Source organism: Acanthochromis polyacanthus, chromosome 3 (genome assembly GCF_021347895.1).
Source record: "Acanthochromis polyacanthus isolate Apoly-LR-REF ecotype Palm Island chromosome 3, KAUST_Apoly_ChrSc, whole genome shotgun sequence".
Lineage (NCBI taxonomy): Eukaryota > Metazoa > Chordata > Actinopteri > Pomacentridae > Acanthochromis > Acanthochromis polyacanthus.
In genome coordinates, this window is record NC_067115.1 from 34,800,541 (window position 1) to 34,820,048 (window position 19,508).

Consider the following 19,508-nt stretch of genomic DNA (forward strand, 5'->3'; position numbering starts at 1 on the left):
GATAAGATGAAATGAGAAGATTAGATTAAATGAGATGAGAGATAAGATGAGATAAGATAAGATGAGATTAGATTAAATGAGATAAGATAAAGTGAGATGAGATAAGATTAGATTAAATGAGATGAGATGAAATAAGATGAGAAAAGACTAAGAGATGAGATGGGATAAGATGAAATAAGGTGAGATACGATAAGACAAGATAACAGAAGACACGATAATATAAGATACTATAGGATAAGTTAAACTTTATTGTTCCATCACTGTGGAAATTTACACATTACAGCTGAATACAGACAAGGAAGAAAGATGCAGGACAAGAATTACAACAAGTACACTAATGTTTAAAAAATTAAAATATATTAATAATGCATGACAAATCTACCTATTGATATGTACATACATGACATAGTGAGTTTACATATGGATAAATACAGATGTAAGTCGGTGATTTACGTATGTACAACTATGGCAGTTGCGTTCAAGGTTTTGTTTTTTGTGTGTGTATTTCACAGGCAGGTTTTGTGGAGATAAAGTTCCCGAAGTCTTGATTTCAACCGACAGCAGAATGTGGATTGAGTTTCGCAGCAGCAGCAACTGGGTTGGAAAAGGCTTTGCTGCAGTTTATGAAGGTAATCCAGCAATCATTCAGTCTAACGAAGAAATAAAAGCATATACATGAGTGAACTAAAAGATTGGAAATTTACCGTGAGAGCTTTTTTGTGGGCCATTTGTTATTCATACTGCACAAAGAATGTGTTTCAGGTGTGTTTGGTCAGTGTGGCTGATGCTACTTCATCATGTTTCTCTCTTGCGCAGCGATCTGTGGAGGGGAAATCACCAAGGACTCGGGCCAGATTCAGTCTCCCAACTACCCTGACGACTACAGGCCCTCCAAAGAGTGTGTGTGGAGGATCACCGTGTCCGAGGGCTACAACGTCGGGCTCAGCTTCCAGGCCTTCGAGGTGACTCATTCCCTCCCGCCTCCCTCTTTGTGCTTAGGAATGTCTGGGTCAAATTTCACGCTCGTATAGCTGCTAGGAAGTTAATAACGGTGGTGGTGCATGTGTGTGTTTGTGTGTCGTTTTTGTGCGTATAATCACACAGAGACACGCTGCAGGCAGTCGGGGATTAGGTTCGTAGTTTTAACGCCATAAAAATGTCAGTTTGCTAAACGATTCAATCTGACCTCACACATGTAGATTCAAAGGTTAGCTGTCCCGTGGAGCTGTTCTATTCTATTCTATTCTATTCTATTCTATTCTATTCTTGGTTCTGTTCTATACTGCTCTGCTCTATTCTATGTAATTTTCTTATCTATTCTCTGTTCTATTCTTTTCTGTTCTATATTATTCTGTTCTATTCTATTTAATTTTCGATTCTGTTCTGTTCAGTTTTATTCTATTCTACTGTGTTCTGTTCTGTTCTATTCTGTGTATTTTCTATTCTTTGTTCTTTTCTGTTCTGTTATTTTCTATTCTATTGTTTTCTTTTCTATTCTATTCTATAGACCCTTTATTTGTTTACAAACATTGTGACGTTTTTTGTGGGCGGGGCTTATGCTGGAGGCAAAAGCGGAGCGAGAAGTCAAGCGGGACTGGGAGTATATAGTTTGCGCTGGGAGTTTGCGCTGCAAACTCGAACATTTTTAACCCGTTAAACTTCAGTGTACCGCCGGCGGTACACTTACTAATTTGCATAGGAATTTAAAGAATGTCCGAAGGCTGTAAACGCGATTATATAAACACTATACGTCGATGGAAAGCTTAGATTCTCATGAATCCGCCGGTATAAACCACTTTCAGGTGTGATTACCACAGCGGGTAATATAAACACATTTGTCCGACAAACAACGAATATCCATCCATCCTTTCTCTGTACGCGGCTTTAACGTACACAGCGTGACTCACATTTCCGGGTTCATTATTACACACAGATGAAAATATTCCACAAAAAACGGCCATAATCCAACCTTGGACATCCAGACGACACAAGCCAGTAAACTATTTTGTCCAAAACATGTCTTGAAGTCGGTATATAATCCACGAATCGGTCGTTTTCAAGGAAATGCACCTCGCGATGCGCGTCCAATATTCACTGTATTTCTCGTCATATTTAACGGGTTATTGTTTTTGATTGTATTTTTTTCTGTGTCTTGTTGTGTCCTTGTTCTTATGGTGTGTGTATTTGGACCCAGTGTCTGGAATAAAGCTGAACTGAATTGAATTGAATATTTTTTTTTATTTACAAATAGAATATTAGCGATTTTTTTGTACTGAAAATTGCTGGAATTGACTGCAGCTGATCGTCTCTGTCCAGTCTTTTCGCCTCAGTGCATTTAACCACAACTGTCTGCGTTCCCTCTGAGCACGAGTGTTCGGTGGAATCCTATAAAACTTTAATTTGCGTTCGCCAATGTCATTCCTCCTATTCTGGCATTCAAAAACACAGCAGGACGACATCTTAGAAAAGTTGATAGAGCCTAGTCCCTCAGTCTTTCGCCTTTCGGTCACGGCCGCGGGCTTCCTCTTTTGCCTCCAGCTAAAGCTGTGACGTCATTCGTGACGTGGGTCATTAAAGGGTCTATTGTGCTCTGTTTTGTTCTATTCTATTCTATACTATTCTATTCTCTGTTCTATTCTGTTCTATTCTTTTCTATTCTGTGAGGAAACATGAAATTCTTGCACAGCACAAACTCAAAACTACAACCTGCAGAGACTTTTAAAAATTTAATTCTGGTGAAAAGTCACCAAACTTTTCCACTGTTTTTATTCATTTATTTATTTATTTTGTAATCAGATTCACTGGTGATTCTACACACGCAGTTTTAAACCTCAGCAACCGTAGAAACTGCAGTTATGTCTCTCTCTACATTCATTTAAAAAGGGGCTTTGCCTGGTTGGCCCAAAATAACTGCTCCGTGACATTACCAAGGTGGCTGCCAACTGGCAAGACCTGCCTATTAGGGCTTTCCAGAAACAGCATGACGTGAAGCAATGCATGCGTGCTGTTGGAGATGATCTAAAATGATATCGGGGGCGGGAAATAAATGAGCTTCATGACGCCTCATTATGATACAGAGCATTATTGAGTCATGGGTTGACTGCTCTCTACTCTTAAATGCTTTCATGTTTGATGTTTGCAGAATTAAAGCTGCGTCACAAACAAACCAACACAAAATACCGACTGTTCTGTCTGCAGCTGCACATCCGCTGACGATGAAGGACGGGGGAGTTTTATTCCCTTGTTATTAATTTTCTTGTTTTGGCAATCTTTTTGTGACCACAAAATCCTCCTCATCACTTTATTGCTCAGATGTGGGAGCCTGGTAACACTGGTGAGATGGAATCCATCAACAGCAGTAACGAGCAGCTAATCTATCAGACGCCAAGGACACAGTTTTGTGAAATTAGATAAGAATCCAAACTTATTACTGTATTTTAACCATAGACTGTATATAAAGTGGGCGTAGCATCTGGCTCCAAAATTGAGACCCACCTGGAAGTGTCAAAAACTTGCAATATCACACCGTCCGCCAGGGTTGGCTCCAAAAAGCTTTTGCTCCATAGACCCCAATTCATTTTTGGAAAAAATAAAATTTAATAGACTGACGTTCTACAGCTCAGGATTTTTTCCCGTTAGTTTTCATGGTCAAAATGAGAGATCAGGTGGCCGATCTTAAAATAAATCAATACTGAATTTTAAATAAATCGTTAAAGGTGGCGGAGCCAGGGGGCGTGGCTATACTTGATTGACAGTCCCATTGACTGGTCCTGCCCCGAGTTGCTCTCCGATCCAGCCTGTTTGATGACGCTTTTTACGTCACTGGCTCCAAAAAAATCCAAAATGGCGACCAGGAAGTAGCAAAATCCGGGCTTCATTTTCTCTGCGTTGAAACCAACGGGTGACGTCACGGTTAGTTTACGCCTGATTTTAACTATATGCTAACCATAGAATACTGTTTTTCTGTACATAATATAATAATACTAATCAGATCACCTCATTGCGCATTAATATTAAAAATGAGATAAAAACGTGTGCTGTTTTGCAGTAAATTCGCAAAACTCTGCTGTTATTTGCATCCTGTTTTCCATGTTTTCTGCTTTCTTTTCTAACAGCATCATAACTGCATCTTTAAACTAAGCAATGTGGTTTAAATTGTCATAGCAACCCAAGACAAATTACTGACAAAATTACACAAATAAGAAATCTATTTTACATACATGAACCATAGACTGTATATATAGTGGACGTAGCATCTGGCTCCAAAATTGAAGCCCACCCGGAAGTGTCAAAAACTTGCAATATCACGCCGTCCGCTAGGGTTGGCTCCAAAAAGCTTTTTCTCCATAGACCCCAATTCATTTTTGGAAAAAATAAAATTTGATAGACTGATTTTCTACAGCTCAGGATTTTTTTCCCATTAGTTTTCATGGTCAAAATGAGAGATCAGGTGGCCGATCTTAAAATAAATCAATACTGAATTTTAAATAAATCGTTAAAGTTGGCGGAGCCAGGGGGCGTGGCTATACTTGATAGACAGCAACAGAAGCCTCTGCGGTAAAACGTGGGCGGGATAAGAGAGTCCTCAGCCAATCCTGCCCCTAGTTGCTCTCCGGTCCAGTCTGTTTGATGATGCTTTTTACGTCACTGGCTCCAAAAAATCCAAAACGGCGACCAGGAAGTAGCAAAATCCGGGCTTCATTTTCTCGGCGTTGAAACCAACGGGTGACGTCACGGTTAGTTTACGTCTGACATGAACATATATGTCTGTATATATGTCCTTAAAACTAAAAACCCTGTCACTCTGAATAACTATAAAAATATATTTTTTAAAAGAAAGAAACCATAAAAATGTTTATTAAACAGAAAATGGTAAATTTTTGACATTAAAAACAGAATAATATATTTGTGATTTTCACAAATATTGTTTATTACATGACACTGTAAAATTCAAGTTTGTTCCTGTAAATATATTTCTAAAATTAAATACAAATCAAAGATAATTAACAGTAAAAGAAATATGGGTTCATAAATTTACGTAGATTTATTTGTTAAATGAGAGACGTGTTATAATAATTATGGAAGTTTTCACATCAACACTTTGTAATGAATTTTTTCTTAATATAATATAATGCAATATAATACAATACAATGTTATGTTATGGTATTTTATATTATATTGTATTACATTATGTATGTTGTTCGGATGTTTTGAAGGTAATTTCATAGTTTTTTGAAGGTGATTTAATTGTGGGGTTTTTTACATGTAACTATCCTTCATTAAACATTAAAAAGCCATAAAATGAGCACAACTTTGTGTAAAAATAAAGCTATTTTCTGTTATTTTACTCAAATTTTTGGTGACTCAGCTGCCAAAATTATACTTTTTTCAATTTTTTTTTTACAATTTTTTTTTAACGGTGTCAGTCTTTAAGTGTCTGATACAAAAAGACACCCAGTGCCACATGTGACAGAAAATATGTTACTGTGTTGATATAAACTGCAGTTTTGTGTGTGTCACTGTGTGTTTGTGTAAACCAACATGGATGTCGGTGTAGATTGAGAGGCATGACAGCTGCGCCTACGACTACCTGGAGGTCCGGGACGGGCCGCTCGAAACAAGCCCTCTGATTGGTCGATTCTGTGGCTACGACAAACCCGAGGAGGTGCGCTCTACGTCGCACACACTGTGGATGAAGTTTGTCTCGGACGGAACGGTGAACAAGGCCGGCTTTGCTGCTAACTTTTTCAAAGGTGTGTGATAGAGAGAAGCTCTTTGTGTGTGTGTGTGTGTGTGTCTGTGTGTGTGTTGGTTGATTGTGTTTCTTCATGTGGCTTTTTGTTTGTTATGTGCTCTGATGTGTGTGTGTTTTTCAGAGGAAGATGAGTGTGCCAAGCCAGACAATGGTGGATGTGAACAGAGGTGCGTAAACACTCTCGGCAGCTTCAAGTGTGCCTGTGACCCTGGTTATGAACTGGCCCCTGACAAGAAGAGCTGTGAAGGTAACTCTGGGTGTACATGTGTGTTTGCGTATGCTGCTTTGTGTTTCTGTAGGATGTGAGTCGAACTTATCAAAAACACAACAGAAAAGAAAACATCCGAGCGGCCTCCATCAACAGGAAAAAACATCTTTCCACATGCCTTCATGTTCCAATGCCACACATGCCGTGAAGGTCCTTTAATCCCACAAAATAGATTAACTCCCCATTATGACCCACATACCGCAAGAAATGAACAAACCACTTCTGAGGCAGAGAGAGAGGGAGAGAAAAGCTATGCTGGCGTTTCTTCACAACAGCAGTAGTTACTGTATTGTGAAATCCCTAGTGATTTAATGTGTGGGGGGGAATTACATGAAAAGTGGATTTCCCAAACAAAAATAAATCTGTGTATGCAAGGAGTCGTCGCATGAGGATGTGAGGCTGCACAATGTCACGTACGGTAATAAATACAGATCTCAGTACCACTGTTGTGAGTTTGTTTTCTATCGATAACTGTCTGACAATGAGCCCTGTGATCATGAGAGGGACATAAAAGGACAGGTATTTTGTGAGTTATGTGCATTATGTAACGTTGTCCACTTGCCCTTTAGGTTATCAATCATTTTAGGTCTGGTTTTCTGCACACACAGTTTCCTTTTAGTTGAATTTAGTGGCCCTTGGAAGAATGTTCCTGCTGGGATTGAGGCTTTCCACGCTCATCTTCCCAACATCAGAAAAATCGGCCTGTCGATCATTAAGCATCCACAGTGCAGCTTTATCCATTCAGCTATCGAGGCCTCTCAACTATATCCTATTCTTTCTTTTCACAGTTAACATTTCTGTTAAATTTAAGATAAGTTTTAATGTTTGTTAGCCCAAAATTACCACTGAAGGCTTCTCCTACATAATCTCACTGCTTTCAGTTCTTTCAAAATAAAGACAGAATCGGTATTTCTGGGCTGCACGGTGACTCGGTTGTTGGCACCGTTGCTCCAGATAGAAGACCTCCAACTTGCGTCCCTGTTTTGGATCTGTCTGTGTGGAGTTTTCATGTTCTCCCTGTGCACGTGTGGGTTTTCACTGGGTTCTCCGGCTTCCTCCCACAGTCCAAAAACATGTTGAGGTTAACTGATGATTCTAAATTGTCTGTAGGCGTGAATGTAAGTGTGCTTGATTGTCTGTATATGTAGCCCTGTGATAAACTGGCAATCTGTGCTTTAGCCATTCAGCTATTGGAGCCTCTCAACTATATTATAAGCTTTCTTTTCCCAGTTTTCATTGCTGTTAAAAATAAGTGAAAATAAGTTTTAGTGTGTGTAGCCCAAAAGTAGCATTGAAAACTTCTTCCACATAATCTCAGCACCTTCAGTTTTCAAAATAAAGACAGAAGAGGTGAAAAGAGGTCATATTTTTTCTGTATGGGTCGCATGATGTTTTGATCTCTGGTTTGCATGCTGGCCTGGCATCTGTCTGTGTGGAGTTTGTATGTTCTTACTAGGTAGGACGGCTTCGTCCCACAGTCCATAAACCTGCTCAGCTTCATTGGTGACTCTAAATTGTCCATAGGTGTGAATGTGAGTGTGATTATTTGTCTCTATATGTAGCCCTGTGATAGACTGTCGTCCTGTCCAGAGTGTCTCCTCCATTCACCCTAAGTCAGCTGGGATAGACTCCAGCTCCTCCGTGACTCCTAATGAGGATTTAGCAGTCTATAGATAATGAATGGATGGATGGATATATCTACCATGTGTTTACATTGTTTGCATTTGTGCATTTGCAGCGGCATGCGGCGGTCTCCTGTCCAAGTTAAACGGAACCATTAGCACTCCTGGCTGGCCCAAAGAATATCCCCCCAACAAGAACTGTGTGTGGCAGGTGGTCGCTCCCACTCAGTACCGCATCTCCATGCAGTTTGAGGCCTTCGAGCTGGAGGGCAACGAGGTGAGTTTTGATCTAACATGTTAATCTGATCAAAATATATCAACTACCTTGTTAAAGTGTGTTGCAACAACCTTATTTGTGTGTTCAGGTGTGTAAATACGACTACGTGGAGGTGCGGAGCGGCCTCTCTTCCGACTCTAAGCTTCACGGTAAATACTGTGGCACCGAGGTCCCCGAGGTCATCACTTCGCAATACAACAACATGAGGATTGAGTTCAAATCAGACAACACCGTCTCTAAGAAGGGCTTCAAGGCTCACTTCTTCTCAGGTAAGGCAGCCTGTGTCTGTGTTTGTTTTTCTCAGATGTGGGCAGAGTGGTGTGTTTGACTTTATTTTAAACCAAATTGTGAGTGTTTGGAACATCTACAGATGGACATGGGGAGAAGTGGATTATGGTGCAGAAGTGGTTTGTGGTTTTTGTTGCTCGTTCCCACTGGAATCCACTGAAACCGCCAGAAAACCCAAGCTGAACACACCTCCTGACCTTGGATGAACTTTTTAACTTTTGAAGCTGACAGGGGTTTCAGTGCTCAGACAGATTAGACACATGCTTTTTATAAAACATGCTAGAATACAGAGATGCATATTGAGAGTAGCGCTATTAATATGAGATGCAAAACAGCTCGGCCAGTCTGCTCTGTAGAGTCTTTGTGCGTTTTTAGCAGATCAGCCAACAAAATCAATGCTAAAGTTTATCTGTTGTAGGCCTAATTTCTGTCCAAAACTTATCACTTTGATTAGTTTAGGGAAGTAAAAAAATAGGAAAAGCTTGTTAAAGTCATTAAGAGTCATTACACCTCCACTGATATCACATTACTTTCTGCATTGGAACAGGATATCAATCAGGATATTGAATATTTTACTCCCAAGTTTTGTTCTAGCTGCAACAATGCAGGTGCGCAGCTGAAGAGAAAAGTGGCTGAAGGATGCGCCGACACTCTTCCAACACTGTCTGAATGTGTAGATGTCTGGTTTCACGCCCTCCTCTTCTGTGTTGTTATTTAAGGTCGATCACATGTTTTGGTATTTGGGGAAATATCCGTACTTGTACCCACCCTTCGCTCTGCCCTCTCTCCCTCAGACAGACTGGCACTGTGTCAAGAGCGTATGTTTGTGTTTGAGTCATGCCAGGACATAAAGCGCGGCCGTTCTCCGCCTCATGGCCGCGACAACAGCAAGCTGGTGTCCTCATCAGGGCTCAGAGGTAACATGACCTCACAATCGGGATCTCTGATTGGCTCTGGTCGACCGCGTGACGTGAGGGAATGGATGGATCCTTTTTTAACAACGTGGATCGATGTTTAATCCATTCTGCTCCTGAGGGAAACATGCTGTGGCCCAGTTTCTTACTAAATATTACTCAGTATTAACCAAGAGTGGGCAATAATTTGAAATTTTAGTGTCAGTGGAACCAAATCAAGATGATGTAATGTTACAATGATATTATTCCAGTCATCCCATGCAAGCTATGATTGAAAACCTCCAAAAATTTATTTTGAAGTCTTTGTTGTTTCATGCCGTGCATAATTTACTTATTTAAAATGCAACTTTGCACAGGTTTTATGTCATGACATTAAAACCAACATTTTTGTATTTAAAAAATTCTTCAGTATGATTGCTTTGCACTAAATATTTTAAAAATTGCCATTTAGTAAAAAGAAATATTATGTACAATACCAGCAAACCAGTTTTTGCCAATGCAACTTTCAAGAAATCAGAAAAAATATCCAGCAGCAGTTTTTTTTACTGTATAAAATGTGTTAATAGCGTCACCACACGTTGTTTTTAAGTCATGAATATGTTTATATATGTCAGATTTGCAAATTACATGAAGTCAGGGGGCCAGATCATAAACAAACAAAAAGAGAAACTGAATCAACATTAAAAAGGCCCCTAACTTGCCTTTCCTTGACATTATTTATTTAAAAATTAAATGAGTAACCAACAAAGGAACATCACTGAGCATTTACACGATAAACAAACAAAGAAAAGTCCTTGTGTGAATAATTTTTTTCCTCACTGAACTGGAAAATGCTCAGCAGGCCCCTGTTTGACCCACATGTCATATCATGATTGTTTTCAGTTTTAGTCTTACGGTCATTATATATGTAAAAATAACAGCAAACATGCGCTTCCAAGGCTGTGGCTCGACTATAATCTTCTTAAATAGCATATGTGTGTCCATAAATACCTCTCTCACACATTAAATGAGTTTATTATGCATACTGATTTATTTATGTTACCAAACAAACTGTTTGCTTTACAGTCAGTGTCTCTTACTACAGCTGGCTTTTGTCAAAATTTGGAAACTTGCATTCCTAAATCCATGTTTATTAGTTGGCCGCCTTCCTCTTAATAATGTCACACCCTTGGGAGAAATGCCTTTAGTTTTGCCTATTCAATTTTGTGTATAAAACCTCACAGTTGGTTGGAAAATGGGACACAGCCATGATTTCCCACTAAAAAAGACAACAAATATCCCCCACTTGCTGTTACAGGGATGGATTTGTTGGATGTTTACAGCTCATAATAACAATTTTAAGACGCTGTCCTGAGACAAGATCCAGATTTCTCTTTTCTTACTTTAGCATTTACAGCAAAGTAACTCAAAGAGTAAATCATGACAGGCTAAACTTAATTTAATCCTCCCAGCTACTTCTGCAACCTCAATCACACAACTAAACATTGCAGCAGAAATGTAATTTGTCTGGGAAAACTATGATCAATATTAAGTCAGTCTTATATACAAGTCATACTTATAATTCAGCACATGTACTCAAAACGCTAACATAATCGTTCCAGGTAAAGGAAACAGAGCCCATGTCACTGTCAGAATAAAACACCATGCAGGCCAATTATTATTATGAAAGCACAATAAAGACTTTGTCCCGATGTTTTCAATTAAATTATGAAGGAGGGGATTTATTTTCCTGTCCTTGGATCTGAGCAGGAGACATTAAACATCCTGTATCCACATAAATGTGATCGTAATATCCATCAACAAGAAAAGCACTCAGAGAGAGCAGTACTCCACCAAGGCTGTTCATTCCCCATGTGGAATTGTTAGAAACACTGCATATTTTTGTAGAAATGCAGCATTTTTTTATTAGTTATTGATGATCAGAAATCACAGCAACCTAGAATGTGATCATTTAATATAAATGTACCCACAAACAAAACGACCCTGCGCTGAGCACAGGTGTGTGTTATGCATGTGTACGTTATGTACGGATAGCGAATCGCATGACCTAAATATGTAGCAGGCGTCAGGAATTGATGGGACTCGGAAACACCCCACAACTTCATCAGTTGTTCCTTATATCATTTCTAATGGATAAGTCCTGAAAAGTCCACAACAGTTGATTTGTAGTAGGATCGCAGTCATGTGAGGCCACTGACGTAGTGTTCACTTGTTGTCATGGTTACAGTGACACCGTGCTGCTATCTTGCAACGGTACAGAAATCTTTAACACACCCATGGATCCAGACTCTAAACCGCATCACTGCCAAAATCTAATCACTTGATCTTTGTGTCATTTCTGACCTTCCCTGAAAATTCCATCCAAATCCGTTATTCCATTTTTGAGTAATGTTGCGAACAGACAGACAGACGGACAAACTTATGCCGATTGTCACATAACTCCGCCATTTGTAATAAAGCAAAATGAATTAATACTGGCTTACAGCAATGGCAGATGGCTGTTCAAAACGCTCATCAAGTAAAATTCTAATTTAATCTGTTAATTGAAATGAGCAGCAAAGAAAAACAGGTCATGAGGCAAACATTAACTCCAAAACTTCTCTCATCCATATATATAATATAATTTAGCAATATTAGCAAACTAGTGACAGCTTTGTGAGTGTACGAGGTATTTAAATTATCTTGTCAACAAACATAATCCAGAACAAATTACGTTTCTGCTGAAGTTTGGTTGTGTGATTTTGAGGAGACAGGGTTGCCTTCTGAGGTGAAGCTATAAAAGTGGATGAGCTTGTCAAACTACAACTACCTGCACCTCAACACCTGGAACACACAGTTAAACTGCCGAGTGAAGTTTGATTGTGCAGAAATGAACTCACTCGGATGCAGATAATGTGTGCGTGTGTGTGGTAAAAGTTGCTGTGCAGTTCAGCCATTGTCAGAAGCTTCCAGGGATGGCTTTTGGTTGGCAAAAAGCCAGCAGCTTTAGGGAGGTCCCTTCAGCCTCCCACACATACTACTAATCCATGTGAGTGTGAGTGTGTGTGTGTGTGTGTGGACATTTTGTGCTTGACCTGAAGACGGCTACAATGAACACTGTGTAGCATCAACCGTAAAGCTTCTTAGCCTGTGATAGGGTGAGATTGAGCCCACAATAGCACCGTAATACCACATCAGACACAGACAAACACACACACACACACACAGAAAGGCAGAGAGGAGGATTTAGTGGTTTCATTAAAAGCAGATCTAGTTTAATTCACAAGCTCTTGAGTTGAGGTGAGAGTCAGCGTCTGTGTCTAATCTCGCATCTCTTTATAGGAATCAGATTCTCGCTGACAAACGCACCACAACACCCTACCTCGTCTCCCAAACCGTCCCCGTACGTTTACTGACTTCCTGTGCGGCCCGGCCCGTCGATCCGTCCCCACCTCTTCTGGTCGCTCGCCTCCATCGCTGTTGTCAACGTGGCGGCACCACACAGAGCGACTCCTCCGCCTCCGCCCTGTGATCCGCTCTGCTGCTGCTCTAAAGGGCTTTGTAGTCACCCAGTCATCCTGAGGCGAAGCTCTGTGGTTAGAAGAAGTTATAATTTAGAGGATGAGGGAGAGAAAATGATTGAGAAGTGAGACAACACCGTGATTGTGTCCTTTCGGTTATTGTTTCAGGTGTACAGACAGTAAAACACTTTAACTTGTCAGCCTGCTGTTTGTAAAGCCAAGCATTGTTCAAATACTAAAAAGCTTATTCTAAATTCTAGTGGATGCAAAAAAGACCCAAAGATATCAATTATGTCAGTTTGAATTTTGAGAAAATACATATAAAACAAGAAAAGCACTCAGCGAGGACAGCACTCTGCCAGGGCTGTTCATTCCCCCATATGGCATTGTGAGAAACACAATATGTTTTTGCAGAAATGCAGCATTTTTTATTAGTTATTGATGATCAGAAATCACGACAACATAGAATGTGGCCATTTAATACAGATGTACCCACAAACAAGAAGACCTTGAGCTGAGCACAGGCATGTGTTATGCATGTGTACGTTATTTACGGATAGCGAATCACGTGACCAAAATATGTAGAAGGAGGCGGGAATTGAAGGGACTCAGAAACACCCCCACAATTTAATCAATTGTTCCTTGTATCATTTCTGATGGATAAATCCCAATAAGTCCACATTTTTAAATTAGCTCTGTGTTACACACTCTATATGTAATGCATCGGTTCTATGTGTCCCATGATAATTGCATGGTCCCTGATTAAATAAAATAATAATAATAATAAAAAAAACAATAAAAATACTTCAAGTACTAGTATCTCAAAATTGAGTAAACGTGTTGAATTTGTTTCCACTACTGATTCAGTTAGCATAATGGCTTGAAACAGTGTGGCTCACTGTTTGATTTCCCTTTAAAACTCACTAATTAATGTCGGATTTTGTTTGATTTACACAAATTCAAGGTAGAAAAACATCAGTTGTACTTTCAGGTGCAGGTGACATCAGTTTAGAGGTTCTGGTAAGGGGTGTTGTCTGTTTTCCTTGTTTCCATGATATGATTTTTGGAAAGAAAGACAGAATAAATGTCCTCAATCCTAAAGCAAGTAAGGAGGTGATTTATTGAGCAAATAAAGGTACAGATAACCATGACAACTGTGTGCTAGATTTATTGTTTCATGTACTGTGGTGAGGCATAAAGATATCTAAGAAGTAGGTCTCTTATTTCCATAATTTCGTGATAACATGAAGACAGCCCGAAGCCCTCGTCAGATTTCACCGTTTCTGTTCAGTTGGCTGAGCGAACACAGCGGTGGTCTGAGAGCACAGCTGACCTGGAAACAGCTGCTGTGGTCGGAGATGTTTCCAAGCCAGGGTTGAGTCGGGACCACAGAGCAGCCGTGACTTTGACCTCAAGGAGCCGCGGGAAAGACAGTTTCAGAGGCCAACAGCAGCAGACGTACACGGGCCAACATATCTGTTAGTTTTCTTTTGGTGGACTTCTCATTAATGCAAACTTCTGTCAATATTTTCATATATTAAACTCACTTCTCCTGTAACATTTCTTTTAGAAATCTGTAAAATATAACAGATAGATGCTAAATTGTTGCTATGATAACAATTTGGCGTTGAAAGCGGGGATGTCTTTTCTGTCGACCATCCTGTTGGGCTTTCACTCTCAGCCTCGAAATAAAAAGTTGAGCTGAAAATCGTTCTGGGTGAGCATGTTAGTCTAGCACTGTTTTTATTCCCCCACTTTTGTCACATTCCCTAACTTCACTGACCCTCCTAGCTCGATTTTTTTTAAAAATTTTCTTCTCTTCATATGTCCTCCTTTTGCTGCCTCTCCCTCCCCAGTCACCTCCCCTCTCCTCCACCTTCATGTCTTTGGTGTTTTCCACATGGGTGATGTGTTGCATGTGTGTCTCTCACAGACAAAGATGAGTGCAGCAAGGACAACGGCGGCTGCCAGCACGAGTGCATCAACACAGTGGGCTCGTACGTTTGTCAGTGTCGCCATGGCTTTGTACTGCATGAGAACAAACATGACTGTAAGGAAGGTGGGTTTCACGTACATTCACATCCGTACATGCACTGGCACAAGAACACCGGAGCGCACATGCATGTCATCACACATCCACACAAGCATGTGCTCAGTCACAAAAACAACCATCGGCTGCCATACACCCCATACTCTGTGTACCCACATCCACACGACCACAGGCTGGCTTTTTACATTTGAAGCAAGTTTTTTTTTTTTTTTTATCTACATGTATTTTATACTTGTATTCTGCAAGCAGAAGGGCTGAATTTGTGAAGTTTTTTTTTCACCTAAAAGATGTAAAACTTGACTTTTGAAACGTGAAGGCTGTTTTCACATGTTAAACTCTGGAACAACACAAAAGCAACACAAACAATTAACTAGAGGGGCCCTCAGTAGAGGGCAGAACCACGCCCTCTACTGGCGAAAACCCTGTCCTCCCTATACAAATGATGCAATATGTATCAATTTTGATCATCGTACGTATATCCCTTCCTACTTGATCTGCTGACCTGTAACTCCACAACTGAGCAGGGGACCTTAGACTGATCTTCAGTGCCAAGTTTGATTACCCTGACTTCAGCACTTGCAGAGATATCGGAACGGACATAGCCACATACATACATACATACATACATACCCAGCCAGCCAGATACCGCACCGAATGCAGTAACCCCGCTGACGTTTGTCAGGCGTGGTTAATTATTCAAATTCTAATAATGTTTAATCCCATGAAATAAAAGGCATAGCTATCATTTTGTGATTGTAGGACATCTTGACTTTAGTTTACCACGTCTCGCCTAGATTTTACTCCTTTTTACCTTTTTTTTTTTTGTTACTGTGTTCTGAAAAATCATGATTCTTTCCTATCATTTAATGTTCATGGAGAGATTTAAAATAAACACCCCAAAGGGCTGGAGACTAGAAAGGCTTCCAGACAGAATGCACCAATGGTATCGAATGCTCTGAAACACTTTATTTGCAACAGCGTGCACTTCACGGCAACAGTTTGTCGCTGTATTGAAAAAAAATGCCTGCATATGCTGCGATTAGTACAATTATAGCCAACAGAAACCAGGCATCCAATCAGGCATGGAGGTAAAACAGATAAAGCTGATGGTGTGTCTCGTTTCGCTGAATTATGTTCAGTTTCAGATTCAGATATACTTTTATGCATGCACAGAGAAAGACAAATATATTCTGCCAGGCTAGGTTACAGCAGAAAAAATGAAAGGAAACTCAAGAGAAGCAAAAGTGCTTATAATTAGGGGACCCAAGCAACCAAAAGTATCATCACTCACATTCTCCCTCAACCTCCACCCATCGATATCCACACACTGCAAAAACTCAAAATCTTACCAAGTCTATTTGTCTTATTTTTAGTCAAAAAGTCTCATCCCACTTGATTTAAGATAAATTCACTAACATGACATTTCAGCAAGACACAGGGACTTGTTTTAAGACAATGCATCTTAAATATCTTGTTAAGTCAAACAATCTTGAAATTATCTTGTCTTAACCCTCATATTGTCCTGCAGGTCAAATTGACGCATTTTAAAGTTTAGAATGTGGGGAAAAAATACATTTTCACAGTAAAAACTTCTACATTTTCTAAATTTTTGGGGAAATTTTTGAACGTTTTTTTGGTGGAAAAAAAGGAAATTTAACAAAAAATACTTCAGAAGAAAATCAACCAATGATTTTTCCTGAATGTTCTTAAAGAATATTATAAGTTTTTACTGATATATGCGGTATGTAGTCACTTTAGATATTTTTAGGATTTTTTTCAGAAGATTTTTACTAATTTTAAAATATATTTACAATTTTTAGATTTTTTTATTGTTAATTTTAATTTCTTGGTAAATTTGGGGATTTTTTTTTTTTAAATAAAACTTCTTAGGGAAACTTTTAAGGAATTTTCTTCCTGAAGATTTTGCAAATTTTTATAAATTTGGGGAATTTTTTGCTGAATTTTTGGATTTTTTTCAGACAAGGAAAAAATATTTTTTGGTGCTGTAAACAGTCCTGGTAAAATAAAGCTTAAACTAGCTATTTTTAAAATCTCAATATTCTAAATATCATATCTTATGTCAAGAAATCTTACCAAGCCTTTTTTCACTTGTTCTATTGGCAGTTTTTTTCACTTATTTCAAAGTAAAAGTTCATTGAAATAAGTATTTTTTTTCTTGTTTTGAGAGGGACATTTTTTTCAGTGCAACACACAAGCACCCACACAATCACGCACACACACACACACACACACACACACACACACACACACACACACACACACACACACACACACACACACACACACACACACACACACACACACACACGTATACAGACAGCATCATTTCCAAACAATACATGATTTTGTTGGAGATTATACTTTACATAGGAAGAAGTAGTTTTTTCCACTATTGTTTTTGAAGGCAATCTATGGTGAGGAGGGAGGAAAGTCCTATCTTACACACGTGGACAAAATTGTTGGTACCCCTCAGTTAAAGAAGGAAAAACCCACAATTCTCACTGAAATCACTTGAAACTCACAAAAGTAACAATAAATAAAAATTTATTGAAAATTAAATAATCAAAAACAGCCATTGCTTTTGAATTGTTGATTAACATAATTATTTAAAAAAAAAAAAAAACTAATGAAACAGGCCTGGACAAAAATGATGGTACCTCTATAAAAGATTGAAAACTATTTGACCAGAGTGACATGATTAACTCAGGTGTGTCATTTAATTGACATCACAGGTGTTTCCAAACTCATAATCAGTCAGTCTGCCTATTTAAAGGGAGACAAGTAGTCACCCTGCTGTTTGGTGAAAAGGTGTGTACCACACTGAACATGGACAACAGAAAGCGAAGGAGAGAATTGTCCCAGGACATCCGAAAAAAAATTATAGACAAACATCTTAAAGGTAAAGGCTATAAGACCATCTCTAAACAGCTTGAAGTTCCTGTGACAACAGTGGCTCATATTATTCAGAAGTTCAAGACCCACGGGACAGTAGCCAACCTCCCTGGACGTGGCCGCAAGAGGAAAATTGATGACAAATTGAAGAGACGGATCGTTGGAATTGTATCCAAAGAGCCCAGAGCAACCTCCAAAGAAATTAAAGGTGAACTCCAAGGCCAAGGTACATCAGTGTCAGATCGCACCATTCGTCGTTGTTTGAGCCAAAGTGGACTTCATGGGAGACGACCAAGGAGGACACCACTGCTGAAAAAAACTCATAAAAAAGCGAGACTGGAATTTGCAAAAATGCATGTTGACAAGCCACAAAGCTTCTGGGAGAATGTCCTTTGGACAGATGAGACCAAACTGGAGCTTTTTGGTAAGGCACATCAACTCTATGTTCATAGACTCAAAAACCAAGCATACGAAGAAAAGAACACTGTCCCTACGGTGAAACATGGAGGAGGCTCAGTAATGTTTTGGGGCTGCTTTGCTGCATCTGGCACAGGGTGTCTTGAAAGTGTGCAAGGTACGATAAAATCTGAAGACTATCAAGGCATTCTGGAGAGAAATGTGCTGCCTAGTGTCAGAAAGCTTGGTCTCAGTCGCAGGTCATGGGTCTTCCAACAGGACAACGATCCAAAACACACAGCCAAAAACACCCAAGAATGGCTGAGAGAAAAGTGTTGGACTATTCTAAAGCGGCCTTCTATGAGCCCAGATCTGAATCCCATTGAACATATGTGGAAGGAGCTGAAACATGCCATTTGGAGAAGACACCCATCAACCCTGAGACAACTGGAGCTGTTTGCTCATGAGGAGTGGGCCAAAATACCTGTTGACAGCTGCAGAACGCTCATTGACAAATACAGAAATCGTTTAATTGCAGTGATTGCCTCAAAAGGTTGTGCAACAAAATATTAAGTTATGGGTACCATCATTTTTGTCCAGCCCTATTTCATTAGTTTGTTTTTTTAAATAATTATGCTAATCAACAATTCAAAAGTGATGGCTGATTTTGATTATTTAATTTTCAATAAATTTTTATTTATTGTTACTTTTGTGAGTTTCAAGTGATTTCAGTGAGAATTGTGGGTTTTTCCTTCTTTAACTGAGGGGTACCAACAATTTTGTCCACGTGTGTATAAACAGGTTTCTATCTAGCTAGGAATGTCAGGTGTGTTTTGACAATTTGGTTGCTTGTTGTCAGTAGGCAATTTCTGCAAACCACATGACTAAATGATTTTATGCAGTATCAGCTCTCAATCAGATAGTATCTGGTGTATATGTTTGACAGCTGGATCACTGCAGTGCATTAAGAAAAAAATAAATTTTTCCATCCAGGTGCTCCGTCTATGGTCACAAACTTTGTTGTAAAGCTCTATCTGGCACTATCTGAACTGTAGAATAGAAACGACAGGGTGTACTGTGGCTCTTCAAGCTCCAGAAAGAAAATGAAAACCTATATTCTCTACATGCATTTCAGAAAATGTGTTGTAGATTAGCTGTAATTCCTGGCTGAACCACCAACCTGAGGTGGCGTCGCTCCAACTTCATTAAGTTCTGCATTGGCAATCAGAGCGCATTGTGGGGTTTAGCTAACAGCCGGCCACCATGACAAAGGCTACAGTGGCACTTTAAAGGCATTAGAGGAGATTTCATTTCCTACGACTTTGAACGTAGCATGCGCACATACAACCTCTCCCTCACCCCCCTCTAACCTCCCCCCAGATAGCAAACTATGGGTGAATCAATGTTGAATCTATGTTGAGACCTAACGTAGAAATTATACAGAAAGCGCAAGGTTGATAAAATGTTGAGTCAACGTTTGCTTACATAGATTACATGTTTGCAAACATAGATTCAACATTAATT

General features: G+C 39.5%; 1 protein-coding gene across 2 annotated transcripts in view; it reads left to right on the forward strand.

Annotated features, from left to right (window-relative positions):
- tll1 (tolloid-like 1) overlaps positions 1-19,508 on the forward strand; it is a 74,784-nt gene that overhangs the window by 40,545 nt on the left and 14,731 nt on the right. Inside the window, exons 12-18 of one of the 2 annotated variants that reach the window (XM_051946087.1) lie at positions 513-629; positions 817-962; positions 5,559-5,754; positions 5,878-6,003; positions 7,763-7,923; positions 8,012-8,192; positions 14,559-14,684. In XM_051946087.1, coding sequence (XP_051802047.1) covers positions 513-629; positions 817-962; positions 5,559-5,754; positions 5,878-6,003; positions 7,763-7,923; positions 8,012-8,192; positions 14,559-14,684 — 1,053 coding nt within the window. The remainder of the gene's footprint in view (positions 1-512; positions 630-816; positions 963-5,558; positions 5,755-5,877; positions 6,004-7,762; positions 7,924-8,011; positions 8,193-14,558; positions 14,685-19,508) is intronic. The other variant, XM_051946088.1, reaches the window with a different exon arrangement.